Genomic DNA, 21,599 nt, shown 5'->3' with positions numbered 1-21,599 from the left:
ATGGAGAGACTGTCAGATATCATTTTGGGGAATTTTAAAAACTTCATGTTCAACTGGGGACCCTTGGTTAGGTTTCTGTCTCGGGGTTTGCCATCTGCGGTTTGCCCCTCAGCTCTTCATGCATTACATCTCTTCCAAATTTTACCGCCTGCTTGTATGGTGTCGTTTTGAGTGCAGGATGGTCGCCACCACCAGGGACAGGGTGGGGGGTGGGGGGGAAGTGGGGTGTTGGGTTGGGGTTGTTTATCTACTTTTGGTTGCGACAAAATTTGCATGTGAAGACGGATTGCACGGCCTTCCTATATGATTGTGATCCTGGTTGGGACACAGCCTTCTGGGAACTTTGGACTGTCTGCTGAGACGTTGGTGCTCCCTCCAATCGATGGAGATTGGCGAACAATGACATTTGCACTGCGCCTGACAACGCTAATTGCCGTCTCCCTTTATGTAATTTTGGTTTTTCTGCAGCAATGTTCTCCAGCACCCCCTGTGTGGGGATTTATGGCGGAATGTCGCCTGTTCCTTTTTCTCATCCTCTTTCTCACCTTTTCTCCTCCTTTTCTTCTGCTTAAAACCTTGAATAAATAAAAATTTTACAAAAAATATATATATATATATATATATATATATATATATATATATATATATATATATATACTACATTTGCAAAGAAAAGGATTTGTCACAAATGCGGTCACACTTTTAGCCAGCAAAGCCATGAGAAAGAGTTCCACAGCTAATAGAGATGGGGAACTGAAACCAACTCTTTCTAGACATACAACACCGCCAAAATGAACCATGAACTACAGATCATCAACCGACAACAGCTCCAAAACATTTCGGACTCTGACGTTTGCTCGTGTTTCAGAACTGACATCACCAATAGTAATGAGCTGAAGAAACTGCCAACACTGGATGCAAAAAGTAATGCTTGGGGATAGGTTTCTTGATGTCTGTGCAGAGGTAAATGCTAGGTAAAAAGACTATACCAAAGGGGCCAGGATAGTACAGAATCAGGGTCCTGGCAACTCATCTAGGCACAACACGCTAGAGTTGATCTAAATGCTTTATCCTCTGTTCGAACCTCAAGAATAGGAAACTGATAATGTTAAGCAGTACTCAATCAAGCACAGTCTTGGCAAAAACAGACAGAATCAACTAAATTCAATTCCCTAAAAAAGACATGTTACAGCAGTGAAACATCACGTGAGATAACATTAGCCAAGGTCTTTAATTTGGTTGCATACGTTTCAAATTGGAAATGCTGGCAAATGTTTAATGAAGCAGTGAGGGATAAAATCGGATTTCCCCTATGTTAGTGGTAATAGACACATATATATATTGTATTAGCATGATGTATCTATATGCTTTTCTATGTGAGTATGCATCAAGTCAAACCTATATCTGATTTAGCTAGTAGGTAAGGGTATGCACTGTTTCTGTGTTCTGTTTACTTTGAGTAGGCCGAAAACCATACAGACGCCATCTTCCCTGCAATGTTAGACACAAGCAGTAATCACGTGTTACCTTCCATTAGTTGTCAGGCCTCGGCTCAGTTGAATTACTGAAGGCAGCTCAATGCACGCTATTCTCTCTCTGCCCTGGGACCCAAGGTCGCATCTGGCTTCGGGTGCGATAAGCGCATTCCTGAAGGAGCCGTGCCTGCACTCCCGGGCACTGGGACAAAAGGGAGTCACCCCTCCTGACCTCCCCACTAATAACCAAGCAGAGCTCCGAACTAATCGTGTGCCATATATGGTCCTTCCTGAGGACCAAGAGCCAAGTAGTGTTTTTCCATTTACGGTGACTTCACGTACTTTACTGAAAGTATATATGTGCTGTTTTGAATGTAAGCCAGCAGTCTTCTCCACGCACCTTGAGGGGTGAGAATGGGAGAGGCTCCTCTATAGAGTAGTTTGCCTAATAAAAGATTGAACTGTCTTCACTGCAGACTGACTGCTTATTTGGTAATTGGAATTGGGGCTATTGGTAAGTGTAGCTCCTTATGTTATTTTTATGGTACGTCAGTTGGCGACTCTGGTGGGACTCCGCTGTGGGGTCGTCCTCCCGTAACCGGTGGAAAGGACAAAGAAAGGGGAGCTCTGGTCGAGGGGGTGGACTGACCAGAAATTCTGACTTCCTCTGCTCTCGCGATCACTGAGCCCTAGCTGCTAGTGACCCTTCGCCAGAGTCCTACGGGAGTAACCCAGGAGCTGACCGTGTTGGCCTTCAGGAGTTGGCAGTGGAGAATCCGCAATTGTACCTGCGTGCACCAGGTGTGTGGATTGTGATCGATGTATTTTGGAACACGCTGTTGAGCAGCGCTTGGTAGCAGTTAACTGTATTGGATTTGGTGGTCGGTGTGCCACAGAGAACTTTGGGGGTCTGACAGGGTGGCATTGTGGCTGCACGGGCAGATCCTCCACGGACTGGTTTGGTGAATAATAGAGATATTGATCGGACGCCTTGGTGTGGCTTGTGTGGTACACACCCGGCCGGACTGCTCTCGGAATAGCCCGTGGTTGTACCTGGGTAGCCTTTGGGACACATCGGAAGCGACGCTAAGGCAGCGGGCTTAGTCAGATTAGTCCAGAGGGTGAACCAGGAAGATCGCGGGATGGTATGTAGGTCGTTCTGTGGTTAACCCCTGTCCGACGGTCTCTTGGTATCTTTGGACTGTCTGATTTTGGTATCTGTTGGTCTGGAAATCTGAATTGATTAGTTCTCCATGAACGGGAGTCGACTTGCTCCATTCTTCTGTTTTGAAAAAGACATGTCGTTTTGAAAATTTTCTTTTTGGATATACTTATGTATGTATATGCCGTGTATTAGTTTCAGAGCATATATCCTGCGGTCCGTTTAATTGCAGCCTCAGCTCCTATGGCATCGGCCCCTGTAATGTCCTCTCCCCCCTGCCTCTACGGGAAATTCTTCTGTTTTGTCCCCTTTGGCATTTGGATCGGCTACTCTAGTGCCAGATGCATTGTCCTCTCCCACTGCGTCCACAGTTGTTTTGGCCTCCCCCTCTCCAGCTTGGGCTTCTCAGTCTTCAAGCACGACCCCCGCCCTAGCGGACCAAACTCCCTCGCGTGTTCCGGGGGATCTTGGCGCGCAACGGTTATTTACTCGATCAACAGTGGGGGTAGACGAGAAACGGATGGTTGCGAATCAGGCGTCCCAATGGATGCGGAATGCAGTGTATACTATAACTGATATATGGAGTACTCTTAGAGATTACCAACCTGTCATGCAGTAGTACGCCCTGGAGCATATGGCTACCCGTCTGATTTCCTTATGGGAACAGTGTTTCTAGGACGGTAGAGCCCCTCAAGTAATATATGATATTCTGGACCGGGCTCATAAGTTCGAATTAGGTTTGGAAGATGTGTACAGGAATGTCGAGACTTTAGTGAAATATCAAGGGCGGCTGCACTTGAAATGTCCAAATTGGGATTCCCAGCATCTTATGCGGGAAGTTCATCCTGTTTACCATCCTGAAATACCGGAATTAAGAAATGATCAGAATCAAGTGACTAGAGCTAGAGTAGAGGCACAATTTCAGGAGCAATGGGTCTATACCCCTTGGAAAAAGAGTGAGGTCCTTTCCCTGAAGTTGCAACTCCCCGACCCACGTAAAAATCCTACTGCTTACTACAAAGAGCTCACCGAGGCTGCCTCTTCAGCTATTATGACACTAGCGGACATCGAGTTGTTTTTCGGTTTACTGGTCCCCGTTGACGTATGGCGTCAGGTGCATGATCAGGATCATGCTGCCGAGTTGGGGGGTTTTGGGAACAGACTATGGATTGGGACAAGGATCGACAGCCTGGTGATAAACCTAAACCAAAAATCTTGGCTTTGCCATGTCGGACTAGTGACTGGGTGTGAGTGTTTGATTGGTTCAGATGCTCCGTCCATTACCACCCCCTTTTGTACCGCTTTTGGCCGCCATAAGTGTGGCAGGGTATGCTCAGACGTGAGTCCCTTGCTCACTTTGCCACTGGATTCAAGCAAGCTGGGCTGAAGACGGCTGGAATGCCAGAAACCGGTCCTCGGAAGCTCGTTTCCGGTCCAGGGAAGGCATGGCTTGGCAGTTCGGGCTGGACTGTTCCCATCAGGCACAGGGTCAGACTGATTTGCATATAGCCATGTCTGAACTGGGGTGGCAGAGTGGGCTAAAGAACAGTGATGGATTAAACCCAGATCTTTTGACTGGGTGTAAGTGTTTGATTGGTTCAGATGCTCCGTCCATTACCACCCCCTTTTGTACCGGATTAGTACCTATATGCATTCCTTGATTCCTCATCGCAAGGTAGATTGGGACAAATTGACAGCGTGTAAGCAGAAGAAGAATGAGAGTGTGTCGGATTTCTTCACTAGATTTGAAGGTGTATTCATTGACTTTAGTGGGCAGGATTTGTCTGTAGAAGGTGGTATACGATTATTTGTTAATCGTTTTGTGACCAACTTGTTGCCTGAAATTTCTGCGCGGCTACAAGCCACTGAGAGCTCTTGGACCACTTCTACACCTTCGGTTATATTGAGCATGGCTCAGTATTATGAGCATAGGGAAAATGAGAGTAAGGATAAGTCCGAAAAGAAAGCAAAGGATCTTAAGACACAAGTGTTGCTCCAACAAGTTATATGGGGACGGGGAGGAGATCGAGGAGGGAGAGGGCCCATCACGAGGGGGGCAGGAACTAGGAGAGGAGTACCAGCTGTTCATTTAGGGATAAACCAATGTTATGTTATGTTATGTTAACAGGTATTTATTAAGCGCACGTACACCCTTGGGTTTCATGGCGCTGGGGACAGAAGGCTGTTGTGGCCGAGATACTTAACCAACCGCTTGCACGAATAGCCATATTTTCAAGGATTTTTTAAAGCTGATGAGGTCATCACAGCTTCTGAGTGCCAGAGGCAGGGAGTTCGAGACTCTTGGAGCCAGATGGGAGAAGCTGCAGCCACCCAGACGTTTCCGTCTGAAAGACGAGGTGGTAAGCAGGAGGTAGTGAGCGGAGCGAAGGCTACGCCACGGAATGTATTTGGTGAGCCTGCTGCTGATAAATTTGGGGCTGTTGCCGTGCATAGCCTTGAAGGCCAAACAACCAGTCTTGAAGGACACTCTAGGGGCTATAGGGAGCCAATGGAGTTGTGCAAGACAAGGTCTGGCTGACAACCGCTTAGGTAGTTTGCATATCAGCCTTGGGTTGAGTTTTAGATGGTTTATATCCATCCAGCTCGGAATATGGAGCAAGGTGGCATGGAACTCGCTTCCGGCGTTAGGGGAGCCAAGGGGAAAGATGATCTGGAGGTAGTCGGCGATGTTGAATAAAGTGATATTTCTATTTTTGAGTGAGTGAATAAGAGGTCTGAGGTAAAGATTGAAAAGCAGCGGGGACAGAGAGGAGCCCTGTGGGACCCCGCATGTAGAAGGGAGTCTGGGAGCAGTGAATTCTCCAAGCCTGATTGCCTGGGTACGGTCTGCCAGGAAAGATTTGACCCATACTAAGGCAGCTCCTCGCAGGCCGGCCTGCTCGACACGGTTTAGAAAGATGGTATGGTCAACAGTGTCGAACGCAGCTGACAAATCCAGGAGCACCAACGCTTGATGTTCACCCCTGTCTGCGTTAGCCCTCAGAGTGTCCATTACCTCTAGAATCACTGCCTCCGTAGAGTGTGCCGGGCGGAAACCGGCTTGGTTTGGTTCTAGGTAATCTGAACGTTCAATGAAGTTGGACACACAGCTGGCCACATGGGCTTCCAAGACTTTAGCGAGGAAGGGTAAGAGGGAGATGGCACAGTAGTTGATAAGGTTGCTAGGATCCGCCCCTTGCTCTTACTGTAAACAGGAGGGGCATTGGCGAGCTCAGTGTCCATTGTTGCTGGCTCGGAATGGGGCCGTAAGAGGGAGAGGAAGAGGTCGAGGTGGAGTGGATCGAAGTGATATGCGAAGGGAAGAGACATCCCACGGTGAGCCAGGAAAGAATTATTTTGATAATCCGAGGGGTAGGCAGTATTACAACGAAGTTTGTATGTTTGCGGGAACTGATTGGTATGGTTAACATAGGACAGCCATGGACAAAGTAGGGGCCAGGTGTCAGTACCCATTGATCAGCAAGGGCCTTATGTGAAAGGACAATTGATGGGGACTTCTGAAAGCTTTCTAATTGACATGGGTGCGATGAACAGTTCTATTGCCCGTTCGCTGGTCCCAGGGACTGCTCTGTCTGGGCAAAATAATGTTTGTGTGATTTTCTGGAATCCCAGTGGTGAGCCCCATCTCTAAACCTATCCAGTTTACGATTGGTCCGGTCACGGTGGACTCTGTTTTTATTAACCCCACATTGCGGAGAAAATCGGTTAGGGTTGGATCTGTTCAAGAAACTGCATGCCAAGATTCATTGTTCCCCTGATGGCGTCTATTTGACCATACAATCTCCTGGTGACCATACCAGACAATGTTTTGCTAAGAATGAACTGCTCCCTCCGGAGGTTGCTGCTATCCCTTGGACTTAGTGGGAGACCGGGGATACGGATGTCTGTTTATTAAAAATTCCGCCTGTCTCTATCACCTTAAAACCAAACGCTCGCTTACCACGCATACCTCGGTACAAAATTTCACCGGCTGGTGAAAAGGCTCTGCTCGCTATCATTCAGGACCTGATTGATAAGGGAGTAGTGGAAGAAACAGCTGCAAATACATGCAATAGCCCTATATTACCGATCTTGAAAAAGGCCCCAATTGAAAATGATCCCGACCATGTTGATACTTATCGTTTTGTAATTGATCTGTGAGAAGTTAAGATAGTGGTGCCACAGAATCCTGTGGTTTCTGACATCACTACTATTCTCACTACGATTCCCCCCACTGCAAAATATTTGTTATTGATCTGAAGAATGCTTTCTTTAGCATTCCGATCCATCCTGATAACCGTCATATTTTCGGCTTCTCCTTATCTGGGCGCAGCTTACGATTTTGCCGCGCTCCCCAGGGGTACACTGAAAGCCCTAGCATTTATAGCCAAGCTTTGAAAGCAGTATTGGATGAATTGACCCTGACCCTTGGTAATGTGCTCCTTCAGTATGTTGATGATCTGTTGGTGGCCTCAGATACTGAGGAAGGCTGCAAGGAAGCCACTGTTAAATTATTGTCTCATTTGGCAGCCAATGGTAATAAGGTATCCCTCTCAAAATTCCAATATTGTCGACAGGAGGCAACTTATCTTGGTCATCTACTGTCGAAAGAGGGAATGAGACTAACCCCTGAACGTGTAACTACCATCTCCAATATGTCTGTACCTCGTACTCAGCGTAATGTTCGTGCATTTCTTGGCATAACTTCTTATTGTCGTCAATGGATTCCTAATTTTTCTTTTCTTACTAAACGTCTCCTGTACTTAACCACTAAAGATGTGCATGAACCTCTACCTTGGACTGATGAATGTCAGGAAGCTTTTGACTCTTTGAAATCTGCGCTTTGCTCTGCACCCGTCTTGGGTACTCCTGACTGCCGAAAACCTTTTGTGCTTTATGTACACGAGATGGCCAGTTGTTTGCTTTCGGTGTTAACACAAGGATTTGGTGGTAAGCAAAGACCTTGTGCTTATTTTTCGGCGGCGTTGGATAATGTCGCCAGAACACTTCCCAGCTGTCTAAGGGCTACTGCTGTGGTTGCGGTGACCATTCGACAGTCGGAAGGGCTCGTTCTGAACACGGACCTCACAGTATGGTACCGCACGCTGTGGATACATTATTAAACAAAACCAAGAGCCAGAACCTTACGAGTGCGCGTCTTACTGGGTATGAATTGACTATTTTCTCCTCATATTACAATTAAGCGATGTGCCACTCTGAATCCTGCCACGTTACTACCCCTTCCTTCAGATGAGAAAAACAATGACGTACATGATTGTATATTTCGGATCAAGGAAGAGACGAAGGGACGGGTAGACCTCACAGACATTCCTCTATCTGACCCTCATGGGGAATTGTATGTCAATAGCTCTTGTTTCAAGTTACCAAATGGCACGACAACAGCTGCATATGCAATCACAACCCTCCACACAGTAGTTGAGGCTTCTCGAGTACCCTATCAATCGGCACAGGCAGCTGAGTTATTGGCATTGTTGCATGCCTGTGAGTTGAGTGAAGGATTGAGGGTAAACATTTACACAGATAGCCAATACGCCTTCGGCGTGGCTCATAGTTTCGGCCGGCTTTGGGCGGTGAGGGGTTTTCTCACTTCCCATGGTCAAAGAATACAACAGGGCCCTTTGATTTTACGATTACTAACAGCATTGACGTTACCAGAGAAGGTGGCTGTAGTTAAATGCAGTGCACATAAAGCAGTAGTAGATGCAGTGGGTGTTGGAATTTTTTTTGCTGATCAGGTAGCGAAGGAAACTGCAAAATCTACGATGTCTTCGATGTTCGTAACCACCTCTGCTAGGTGGGTGGCGGAAACAAACGTTTGATAATACCATGGAGAGTGTCCGAGAAACACAGAAAGAAGCTACACCCGCTGAGTTGGCTCATTGGGAGGAGAAGGTGGGGAGGTTACATGAAAAGGATTGTTGGGTTGACCCGACGGAAAAACAGAGGTGGTTGTTACCCAATGCATTGGTAAACGCTGTAGTGACCATGGCACATGGCCCAGCACACATCGGGGAAAAAGGCATTTGCTCTCTTCTGGATCCGGTAGGAATAATACTAATATCCCTAAGACTGCTGACCATTTGGTCCAATATTGCATGGTCTGTCTGCGCCATAATCCTGGTTGCAGGGAACCTGTTCTCAGTGGGAATTTTGCACCACCATCCTTGCCCTTTGAAGTGCTCCAAATGGATTTTATCCAGCTGGAGCCTGTGAATAACCTAAAACATGTACTGGTTGTGGTGTGCACCTTTAGTAAATGGGTTGAGGCCTACCCGACCAAGGAAAACACTGCTTTAGCAACAGCAAAGGCTTTGATAAAGGAGTTTTTCCCGAGTTATGGATTACCTCGGGTGATCTGGACAGACCGATGCCCTACCATTAGCCTTGATGTCAGTTACCCCACATTACCGATCTGGTTTGTCGATCTAGTTTGTCACCTTATGAGGTCATCTTCGGATGACCAGCCAATGTTTGGGGTGCCCCAAGACCCAGAACGTTTCGCGATATTGAATACCCTATGATGACAGACTAAAGATCTCTGTTCCATTCATCAACCGGTGTTAGCAGTGTTGCAGCCCCTGTCGGAGGGTCCCGGACATAGTTTGGAACCAGGACAGTGGGTCCTAGTCCGAAACGATCAGCGGAAATCTAGCTTGGACCCTCACTGGTCCAAGCCCCATCAAATTCTCCTGGCCACGCAGACGACGGTGAAGGTGACCAGCAAGCAGCATTGGATACATGTTTCTCATCTGAAGCGATTGCCCCTCCGCTTCCTTATGATCAACGAGACAAGGAGGAATTTGACCCAGGAGAGTGAGCAACCCCCTTGCTTTGTTCCTTTTTCTGATGCCATGGAAATTTGAGAAGGGCAAGGAGAAGGAGCAGCGGGCTCTGAAGGGGTTTTGTCATTTGCACCATCAATTGCCCCGGATTCTGTTGCTCCTGCTGTTGACGGACTGGTTCATGATATCCCTGTTGCAACGGATGAACCCTCCTCTGTTTTGTTCTCTGATCAAGAAATGCCTGGCCATGTTCGGTAGAACCTGCGGCCCAGAAAACAACACGGTACCCCAGATGAAGATGGTAGGAGATCGGGAAAGACTTGAATTATAGGGTTTGTTAGGAACCTTTTTGGGGTACTGAGAGAGACACTGGACTGAACACGTTGAGAGCCTGGGACATTTCATTCGCTCTGTTCAGAAAGAAGGCCTGAATTTCCTGTAAAAGGGCCCAGGTTGTGTATTCTTCAAGAGTCGTGTGAAAACATACCTCCAACGCGAGGATTGGTTTTTGGTTCTCTTAGTGATGAACAATAGGAGCCTGCCTGGGAGGCTCTAGACGGACACAGGAAAGACGAACCCTCTGGCAGGTTGGATTGCATTGCCAGAGTTTAGTTGTGGACTTTTAGTTAGCATGTATCCTTTTGCTCGTTTTGTTCCCAAGGAGGAACGCCCTTTTGCACCCAGTTACTACCCTGCATATGTGCCCATCTTCCCCAGTAGGACCATGCGTATGAAAATTGCTTTTGTGGTTAGTATTGTGATTTTGTTGATAATATTAATGAGTGTGTTTGTATATTTGGAATTTCGCCATCCTATGCACACGGTTTTAGGAACAACCACCCCGCCTCCAGAACAACTTCTCTATACATTGGCCCCACATAAAGAAAGGCACCGTCAGACTTATACTAAAAATTTATTTGCAGAAATGCTCCATCAGACGTACAGTGCAACAAATGCTACAAATTGTTGGATTTGCGGCCTTTTGCCCTCCGTCATGCATAAACATGACCTATTTATTTCTTTGCCCCTATCATAATTAGGAGGTTGTGAAGCTTGGTTTAAACTGTTGTCAATGATGTATATGCATTATACAGTAGACACTCAACGATATTCGGAAAAAGACTACAAGATGATTTTGGCCTACATAGAAATGCATCAAGGTTTTGATCCAAAGGGAAATGATGGGGAGAGATCTTTAGACCCAAATGAGTGTATGAATTTGTTTACTGAAAATGAAAACGTCACCTGGTTACAATCCGAAATTCTTGATTTTGCAGAGTTTAACTTCCCTCAGTTATTTCAACAATTTAAGGAAAGAAATGTTACAGATGACAAGGCAATCCCTGTGCCCATATTAAACAGTACTTCAGCCTTCTTTGTTCAGTGAGCAGGACACATTCTAGTAGGAGAAAGCCAGTGTAATTATACTTATCTACTACGCACCTTTAGTAGTCCTCCATTATGGACTCCTCCTAATGTGTATTTTGTCCTTTCTGTACCCTCCAGTGCATATAGCCCCTGCTAATTATCATAAAGACCATCGATTAGAAATGCTAAGCTTACCCCTCATTAGGAACATGAGAGAGATAGATACCTCCGATATAGGCCAGACAGATACCCCAGAGCAGCATTTCATTGATACAATAAAGGGAGTATTTCCTATTTGGGGGCCCATTATCACTAGTAAGAAAGTACGGCGTATGTCTAGGGTGGTCGAGAGAGTGATCCGGTATACTGACCAACTTAAAATGTAGCACTCCAAGCTACGAGACTCGTCTCGCTTCAGAATAGAATGGTTTTAGACGTCATCTTGGCTGATCGAGGAGCATGCCGCGTGATCGGCAGTTCCTGTTGCGTGTATATTCCTGACTCCGCTCCTTATGTCCATTTGGCCATTCAGAGGTTGCATCGCTTAGCATCTGAAGTGCATGCAGATACTGGTACCTGGTCTTTATCAGGTTGGTTCTGAGGTCTATTGTCCACCTGGGGTTGGAAAATTTTGATGGTACTGGCAGGTATTGCTGGTTTCATATTCACCTGTTGCCTCTGCATACGGTGTGGGCCCGCTTGTTGCTCTTACTGTGTTAGTAAACTTACCTCCTCTTTGACTAGTCCTTCCCCCAGCAGCAGTAAAAGCTCAATTAGTGCAACAGGAAATAAAAGATATCATGCAGATTGATGAAGGGATTTTTGCAGACCGATTTCCCTGTTAGTTAGCTAAATCATGCTAAAAGGGTGGTTCTGAGGGATAACATCTGATTTCCCCCTAGGTTAGTGGTAATAGACACATATATACATTGCATTAGCATGATGTATCTATATGCTTGTCTATGCGAGTATGCATTAAGTGAATCCTATATCTGATTTAGCTAGTAGGTATGGGTATACACTGCTCGTGTGTTCTGTTTACTTCGAGTAGGCCGAAAACCATACAGACGCCATCTTCCCTGCAATGTTAGACACAAGCAGTAATCACGTGTCACCTTCCATTAGTTGCCAGACCTCGGCACAGTTGAATTACTGAAGGTAGCTGAATGCATGCTATTCCTTCTCTGCCCTGGGACCCAAGGTCACATCTGGCTTCGGGTGCAATAAGCGCATTCCTGAAGGCGCCGTGCCTGCACTCCCAGGCACCGGGACGCAAGGGAGTCACCCCTCCTGACCTCCCCAATAATAATCAAGCAGAGCTTCGAACTAATCGTGTGCCATATATGGTCCTTCCTCGAGGACCAAGAGCCAAGTAGTGTTTTTCCATTTAGTGACTTCACGTACCTTACTGAAAGTATATATGTGCGGTTTTGAATGCAAGCCAGCAGTCTTCTCTTCGCACCTTGAGGGTTGAGGATGGGAGAGGCTCCTCTATAGAGTATTTTGCCGAATAAACGATTGAACTTTGTTGACTGCCGACTGACTACTTATTTGGTAATTGGAATTGGGGCTATTGGTAAGTTTAGCTCCTTATGTTATTTTTATGGTACGTCAGTAGCCCACACTAGGAAAAAAAAAAAAACTAGGATGGAGGAGCTATGCGTAGAGTAAGATGGCCGTATAGGACCTAAGCTCCACGTAGCTAGCCACCCCAGCTCTACTATCCTGTCATTGATCCGGTCGTCGGAGCCCACCGCCCGGCAGATAAGGAGACGCTGTGGCCCCGGCTGTCCTCTGCGTCCCGCTGCGGTACTGGGGGGCGGAGTTGTGCCGTGTTGAAGGTGCGGCCCGAGAGACGGCAGAGATCAGGGACTTGCGTGGGCGGGAGCCCGAGCAGCAGTGAGTCAACAGCGGGTCCGAATCCTGGAAGTCACCGGTCCGGCCCGCGAAGTCACCGGTCCGGCCCGCGGAGAGCCAACGACTGAGCGGCGGCGTGGAGCTGGAGAGAGGTGGCAGAGTGTGGGTTGTGGAGGATTGCTGAGGGGCTGGGGGTGTCCAGGCTGCGCGCCTCCCCTTCCCCCCCACACTATTGAGACTGATTGGAGCTGCGAGGGCTGCCTGATCATGGAGATCGACGGGCTGTGTCTCTCCTTCATCAGGCCCCCCGCTGTGAGCGAACATCTGGGCAGTGAGACTGGGACAGAGGAGAGGCTGTGAGTAACCATCGGAGGATTGCCGGAGGGGCTGGGGGCGTCTGGGGCGCTCGCTGCCCCCCTTTCCCCCCCCCTCGCCATTGGAACGGACTGAAGTGGGTGCCTCGCGAGGTGGGGGCCACCTGGTCATGGGGAGTAGAGGACTGGATCTCTCCATTAATTGGGCCCCTTCCCCCGCTTGACGTTGGGCTAAGAAGAACTGGGACCGGGGGTGCAGTGGACCTAATCTACAAGGCGACATAGTACCCTACTCAGCGTTGTGTTGAGGAGGTACTGGGGGTTCTCGTGCTCGGTGGTCTCCCCTCCTCCTCTGCTGGCAATAGGGCTGGACGATTTTGGCACGGGGGTGCAGGTTTTGGCCCTCGCGGCAGAGGTGGATTTCAGACGTTGCCGGCTGGGAGCCCTGGGGGAGATCTGGCAGGCCCGGCCTCGACACCAGCCTGCGAAATATTTATCTCTGGGCCTTGCGGATCCCTGCTCCACCTGTGGGGCCATCCGGGGAGTTTCCTTGTGGTGGTGCCCCGGGATTGCGGCGGCGCTTATCGCTGCGGCCACTCTGACTCTTCAGTGCTGCAATTGTTTGGTGCCTGATGGCTAGCCGTGGATGACCATACCAATCGAGGCAATTGGTGGGTGTAAAGTGGACCCGGGCAGTGGATGTTGAGAATTGACTATCCTGGACTTCAACTGTGCCTTCGATCCTGCCCCTGAGCCGCTGGCAGTCACTCCTTCCGTGAGGGATTTCACAGCCTGGTCTCCCCTGGACGATGAACCTGCGACTGGAAGAAGGCAGAGTCTATTTGGGGGACCGGATCTGGTTTGGGAGCCCAGGCGCTCAGATTGAACTCGTTAGTTTTGGGGACCGCTGGGGAGTGATCCACATGGCGGCAAAGGCGGATGCTGATAAAAACCTGCCCAGATCTTCTAGATGAACCAAGCAGGTCCAGTCCAACAAGCTGGACAACTACATCATGCCCAGAGGTTCGACTGTGGAGGCTAAACAGGCCCAATCAACGAGTGGCGATTCTTCGGGAACGCCGTCAGAACTAACGTTATCGGATATGATGGCGGCCATCGAGGGTGTCCGGACATCGCTAGGGCAACAAATGGAATCATTGGACACCAAACTGGATACAGTAAAGATAGAAGTAAATCTCATCCGGGCAGACCTTACAAAAGCAAGCGAGAAGGTGAAGTCATTGGATATTAAGACGGCCAGCCTCATAGATGATATGGCACTGCTCCAGCAAGAGCTATGTGATCTAAAGGCCTCTCGCGCCCTGACAGATAAGAAGCTTGATGATTTTGAGGGAAGGGCCAGGCAAAATAACATTCGCATCCTTGGGGTCCCGGAGAGGGCGGAGAACCCTGCCCCTGACCTGTTTGTAGAAGTTCTAATCCTCAATCACCTCAAACCCAAGGGACTGGGAAATTTCTTCACTGTTGAACGGGCGCACAGGGTCCCTGGGGGTCGGCCCAGACCTGGAGCCCCACCCCGCCCGATGATTGCGAGGGTCCTGAATTTCAGGGATTGAGATGCTATATTACAGGCGGCCCGCTCTGGAGGGCCCCTCCGGTATGAAAATGCCTCCCTCTCCTTCTTTCCGGACTTTACACAACTCGTCCAGAAGGGGAGCATGGGTCATCGATTCTCCTCCCCGTTACTACCTTTAGTTAGTGTGGAGTGTTAGAGTATGGGGCGACAGGCACACTGCCAGTTGCAGATGGGCGTAAGCCAAGCGCAGGGGTGCAGGGAGGGTGGGAGGGTTCCAGGGTTAGCGCACTCTAGTTGGTATAAGATTCCATAGTTTTGGGGTGTGTTAGTTTTTTGTGTTATTCATTTGTTTCAAACATTAGGTTACACTGTAGTTAAATTCAGACTACTTCCGTACCACCATAATGACTACTCTTAGAAGGGGCTTGGGGCTAAATGTGCTCAGTTGTAACGTGAATGGTCTTGGGGATAAAATTAAGAGGGGAATGGTGAACCAGTTGATCAGGTGTCACTCCCCGGATGTAGTACTGCTGCAGGAGACGCATCTTGTTGGTAATCGTTGCATGGCCCTACACAAGGGGGGGGATACAAACTGGTGGCTCATTCTGGATTCACCACCGGATCCAGGGGGACAGGTATCCTAATGAAAAACTCCTTTCCCCTATCCATTCAAGCCACGTGGGCGGACCATAGAGGCAGGTATATCGGCATATCGGGTTTGTGGGAGGGGAGAACCGTCACCTTTGTGTCGGTTTATGTTCCACCAGGCCTACAAACGGATACTTATTGTGATTTGGGTGCAATTTTCCTTACGCTGCCCATGGGCTTATTAGTGATGGGTGGGGACTTTAATGCGGTGGTAGATAGACACCCAGCCCGAACCTTGAGGCCGTCCCAGAGGTGGCTTTCCGACTTCCTAGAAACAGGGCTAACTGATGGTCTGAGATTGAGAAATCCAGGCGAGATACACTACACACACATAGTCTGCTCACAACACCCTATCCAGAATAGATTATGTATTGGTACCGGCGGCTCAGGTAACAGCGGTCCGAGAGGTTCGGCATTCAGGTAGGGGAATCTCTGACCATTCGCCGATATGGCTCCGGATTGAGATTGACCAGCATAACTTAGGCAGAATAGCCCCCATAAACGCATGGCATTTAAGGGACCCCGCCACCAAGAAAGAAATCGCTATGTGCACAGATAGGTACTTTCACGAGAATGCGGAGTCTGTCGAATCGGCTCGGACCTTGTGGGAGGCGTACAAGACGGTTGTCAGAGGGAAGGCCTTGTCTTTAATTGCAGGGAAAAAGAGGAAAAGTCAAGCGGAAGTAGACAGAGTGGAGGCAACTAGGATGGAGACTGAGGTATCCAAGGACTTGACCCCTGAGGGAACACACCGGTTGCGGCTCCTTCAGGATGAATACAGGAATCTAGCTACGGATAGGGCCAAATCCCAGCACGCGGACATCCAAAACAGGATATACGAACACAGAGATAGGGTGGGCATAGAGACTGGTGCCGGAATTGCGGAAAGGTGATTCAGGAAGGATAACTGACCCGCAACTTATAGCTGAGGAATTCTCAGACTATTATGGTGAAGTGTATACCTCCACTGGAGGATTCACAGAGGCAGGAAATGCGGCCATGATACACGATATTCGTATGCCCATACTATCAGAGGACAACCAGAAATACCTTGATTCCCCTCTCACAAACGAAGAAGTGGTGCAAGCCGTTAGGGGAGTGCATTCCGGGACAGCCACTGACCCAAACGGTACCCCTGTAGAACTGTACAAACGGAGTGCGAACAGGCTGGCTCCGTTTCTCTGTGCTATGTTTGTTGAGAGTAAGGAGGGGGGTCAGCTTTCCTACGATCAATGGGTAGTTAATATCGTCGTTATTCATAAACCAGGGAAGCCCAAGTCACACTGTTCGTCCTACAGGCCCATCTCGCTGCTTAATGCGGAGCCTAAAATTTTTGCGAAACTCCTGGCGACGAGATTGGCCAAAGTCATTCCCACCCTGGTTCACCCAGACCAATCCGGCTTTATGCCGCGTCAGAGCACGGCCCTCAACCTGCGGAGGCTGCACGGGATATTGGGAGGTGCCCCAAAGATTCAGGAGCCGGCGGTGCTGGTGTCTCTGGATGCCACCATGGCCTTTGACAGGGTCGAGTGGCCCTACTTATTTGCAGTTTTGGGGACGATGGGCTTCGGCCCTGAATTCATTAACTGGGTCCTTCTCCTATATGCAAACCCCCTCGCCAGGGTGGAAGTGAATAATCAGAAGTCTGCTGACTTTTCTCTGGGCAGGGGCATGAGACAGGGGTGTCCCCTGTCCCCACTATTATTTGCCCTGGCACTTGAGCCATTGGTGGCGTGGATCCGGTGGGACCGGTCGATCAGAGGGCAGCGTTGGACACTGGAGTGAGAGGATAACAATTCACTTTACGCCGACGACATCCTGCTATACCTCACCACCCCTAGGGAATCCCTGATCTGCTTTCTTGACGTGCTTGCTATATTTGGGAGATACTCTGGTTTCGCGATTAACTGGTCAAAGTCAGTGCTCTTTGTCCTTAAGGGAGATTCCCCGGTGCTCCAGAGAACCTGCCTGGTACAGATTGAGCTGGTTGGATTCCGATATCTTGGAGTTTATGTGACGCTGGACCCGCGGTTGCGTTACACAAACAACTTAGACTCCCCCCTGAATCGACTCAGGAGGGACGTGGGGAGATGGAAAGCACTACCGCTCTCTCTTTTGGGTAGGGCGGTCTCTTCAAGATGATGGCCCTCCCCAGATTCCTGTATGTGCTTCAGAACGCAATGGACCCGGTGCCATCATCCTATTTTAGGGAAATTGAGGCCCTTCAACGACGGCTTCTTTGGGAGGGCAAACCGCGCATTGCCTTCTCTAAACTCTCCCTTCCCTGGTAGGACAGTGGAATTGGCGGAGATCTGCATAAGTACTATTGGGCCACCCAGCTGGCTGCGGTGAACCACGCTGTCTATGGGTCTCCCGGTGACCCCGGGTATGCAATGGACCGTGGGTTGGTGCCAGGGGGCAACTGCACCAGGGCGTTATATGCCAGGGTTGGCAGATTTCCCCTCATCGGGCAGTCGGCTCATGCAGTGCGTGTGTGGCACGCAGCTAATCGACATCTTAAATGGGATGGGAAACTCACACTGGCCACCCCACTATGGAGCTTGGAGAGGCTGGGCAGCCTGTGGAAAACAAAGGGATTTGATAAATGGGATCTCATCGGGATTACGCATATCAGGGATGTCTGGGGCAAGGACGCAATTCTTACATTCTGTGCCCTTCATGGAAAATACCATCTACCAGAGAGTGAGCATTATCGCTACCTCCAGGTTCGGCACGCACTGCTTACTTATGTCCCATGGGGCACTACCCTCCCAGAAGCCTCCCCTCTGGAGGATCGAGTGTTAGACTGTCATCTCCCGGAAAAGACCATTTTATTAATATACATAAAACTCATCAAAAACATGGAAGACCCGCTGGTAATTATTAGGGCACAATGGGGCGCTGATGGCTTGGAATTAGACGATGAGGACTGGAGGGAGGCAGTCTCCTCACCAAAGGTAGTGGCTATTTAGATGACTGATTAGTCCAGTTAAAGATCCTACATAGGTCATACGTCACGGGGCCCCAGTTGGTGCACATGGGTCGGGCCGAGGGTGGGGAGTGTCGGAGGCGGTGCGGGGAGCTTGGAACCTTCATGCATATATTGTGGCACTGTGCAGTGATTCAGTACTATTGGAGTAAAATTCATGGCAAGATGCTAGAGGTGTTGGGGTTGGAGATGGCACTGGGGCCTTGAAGATATGTTTTAAATGTCTGGGAACCCACGGATCTGAGTGTGAATGAGACAGTGGGCGACCTTGGCGTGTACGATTGCCAAGCGTAACATTGCTCAGTTGCAGGGAGAGGTCAGTCTACGTTGCTAGGGGCTGTCCTGTGAAGTGGGGGAAGGTTTGGGGAGCCTGGAATAGGTATTGTGGTGATATGTGCTCCTCCAGTTGTTCGGGACGTAGTGGTAACACAGGAGTCCCCGTGAACCCCAAAAGTTATTCTGTACGTATTATCCTGTGGTATGGAAAAGTATATAAGACAAATGTGAAGCGAGGTACGTCACCTGATGTTTTCGTTTGTGGTTTTGTTAATAAAAAGATTTTTTTTAAATAAAAAAAACCTGGTAGGGCTAAGTGCAGAAACTGATTCAACCACATGGCAACAAAAACCCAATAGAATAATTTAATTTGTTAGAAAAGTACCATCATCCACAATCCAGTCATCTTCCTGACGCTCACGGACCATCTTCGAGTACTCTTCTTCATTAACTTCGTCGTAAACACTGGTAAACTCTTCAACCTACAGAAGCAAGAACATCCTGTAAATCAACAGTTATTACGTTATCAAAGACAAAAGTAGGCACATCAGGGTTTTTAGTTTGTTTTCTTAACACAAGTTGCAGTGCTTGCTTTTTGGCTACAAGTTGTAATAGATGTACAAACTATTCAGAATAAAAAAACAAAAAGTTCTCGCCTCAAACTCCATTTTCACCCTTACTTTCTGCCCAAGCCCGTAACTCAAGGGCTGGCTATTAACAGGTGGCATTAACCAACTACTGGGTTAATATTGCTAGAGGACCCAAGGAACTAGGAGGTGGAAACTGAGCTTTATTTTAGAGAAAACATTGTCTCGGTACAGTCCGCTGTTACTCTGTGGGAGGCCTGCAAGGCAGTGTTGCGAGATCAGGCACAAAATATTATTGCCCACAAGAGGAAGCGGGAAACCCAAGAGATTTTAGAACTGGAGCGAAGGCTAGTGGGCCTTGAAAATAGTAGCCCATCCGCACAGACTGAACATATTCTCTTCTGGAAACATCAGTTCGGCAGAGGGTATCAGGCACTGGTTACTGGGGAGGCACAGGCACACCAGTTATCGGTTCAACATACATTATATGAGACCGGAGATCGGAGAAGTGTGGCTCACTGGTTAGAGGAGGCAGACCTGGAAGCAGAGGTCAGCCCGGGACCAGGGTTCAATTCCCGGCTCGGCGGGGTCTTGAGTCCTAAAATGTCCATGGACTCGACAATTCTCGCTCCGGTGCCTACTCGATTCACGGGTTCACACTCTGCGACTCTGGGCAATAGCTTGCTTAATCTCCACAACGGCCCCTCGCGGCGGGATGCCTGGCTTTCACCTTGCGGATACCCTGCCAGGGTTATCTCACAGGGGAATACCAGGACGGGTTCCCTAAGCAAGCGCTTAGAAACCGCTCGGTGATTTGCGCTATATAAATTCCTGTACATTTACATTTACATTTACATTTACCGGAGCTAGAGCAGGTAAACTGTTGGCTTGGCAGGAAGGAACAGGAGTCAAGGTGGGTTACCTCCATTAGGGAGCACAGCCGGACCCTCACCACACCCCAAGACATTGCAGGGGCTTTTGCTGAGTATTAAGCACTTTACGCACCACAGACACTGGCAAGTGAAGCCAGTATAGCCCAATACCATGAACACATTGAACACCTGAGTCTTACACAAATCAACATGGATAGATTAGAGGACGATATAACCCTGGCGGAAGTCATCTAGGCCATCGGCCGCCTAAAAACCAGGAAAACAGTAGGCCCGAATGCGCTCCCAGGGGAATTTTTCAAGGCACATGGTGCCCTGCCGGCTCCACACTTACTCAACATGTTTCAGGCCTTGAAAGAGGATGGAATGCTCCCACCGGATCTCAAATTGGCAAAGGTGGTGGTGATACCTAAGGTGGGGTAGCCCCCAGAAGAGTGTGGATACTACCGCCCCATATCATTGTTAAATATAGAAACCAAAATATTGGCCACTATCCTTGAGACGCGTCTCCTCACCGTCATCACATCCCTGATACATGGTGACCATACCGTTTTTTTGCCGAGACGAGCCACACAACATAACCTGCGAAGAGTGGTTAACTGGATGGACTTTGTCCGCGATCAGGAGGAGGCCCACCTGCTCCTGTCACTGGACGCTGAAAAGGTGTTGGACACCGTCCATTGACCTTTTCGGAGATGTGCTTTAGAGAGGTTTGGCCCAGCATTTAGGGAGTGGGTGGCGCTACTGTACACGGCCCAAGAGGCTAGAGTTCGGGTGAATGGCGCCTTCTCAGGCACCTGGCAGATCCAGAGAGGGACTAGACAGGAATGCCCCCTTTAACCCTTACTGTTTGCCCTTATACATGAACCCCTGGCCTGTGTCATCAGAGCCGTCCCGGGGCTGGGAGTTTTTTTTTGATGAAGCAGGTCTACTACACGAGGAACGCATATCAATGTACGCAGATGATACTTTATTCTATGTGACAAACCCGGCAGAGTGACATGCTACAGATATTCGAGGAATATGGGTGCCAGGCTGGGTATAGGATCAATTGGAGCAAATCCACTCTGTACCCAGTGGGAGGTGTGGTGATGCCTCAGGCCTACCCCAGCTGCTTGAAATGCTCAACGAAGGCTTTAGGTATCTGGGTCTACATATAACCACAGAGGTGGTAGCGGGCTGTGCGCGTAACCTCCGGCGGGTTATCTCCAACTTCCAGGAGGATGTCAAGCGGTGGAGAAGGCGCCCGCTGACAATTATGGGCAGGCCCTCCATGTATAAGAGGATCACACTTCCCCCAATTGCTCTATATCCTGCAAAACACCTACACCAAAATACCGGAAACCGTGTTTAAAACCATAGACCATGAACTGCATATACTCCTGTGGGATGGGGCCCATCCCCGCATTGCACTACAAATACTCCAGAGGAACCCCTACAACGGGGGTTTGGACCTACCAGACATTAGGGCGTACTATAGAGCTACCCATCTTACCGTAATTAATGAATGGGCTCATGCACCTAGGGACCACTCGACAAATAGGCTGGAGAGATTGCAATTTAGGGGAAACACGCACTAGCATTATCTCTATGGGGTAGAGGAGGTGGCCGCTTGCTGCAAGCAACCCAGAGAACGATAGAGGCGTGGAAAGGCGCTGAGCAGCAAATGCAATGGGACCACAAACAAACGAGA

At 48.9% G+C, this 21,599-nt stretch overlaps 1 protein-coding gene across 1 annotated transcript in view; it reads right to left on the bottom strand.

Annotated features, from left to right (window-relative positions):
- The window catches only part of POLA1 (DNA polymerase alpha 1, catalytic subunit), a 2,033,948-nt gene that overhangs the window by 1,921,170 nt on the left and 91,179 nt on the right, over nucleotides 1–21,599 (bottom strand). Inside the window, exon 3 of the mRNA XM_086934515.1 lies at nucleotides 18,815–18,911. Within this exon, the coding sequence (XP_086790641.1) occupies nucleotides 18,815–18,911 (97 nt within the window). The remainder of the gene's footprint in view (nucleotides 1–18,814; nucleotides 18,912–21,599) is intronic.

The sequence above is a fragment of the Lissotriton vulgaris genome, chromosome 8, assembly GCF_964263255.1.
Source record: "Lissotriton vulgaris chromosome 8, aLisVul1.2, whole genome shotgun sequence".
Lineage (NCBI taxonomy): Eukaryota > Metazoa > Chordata > Amphibia > Caudata > Salamandridae > Lissotriton > Lissotriton vulgaris.
The sequence above is the reverse complement of the archived record's forward strand: the minus strand, read 5'-3'. Positions and strand labels throughout refer to the sequence as shown.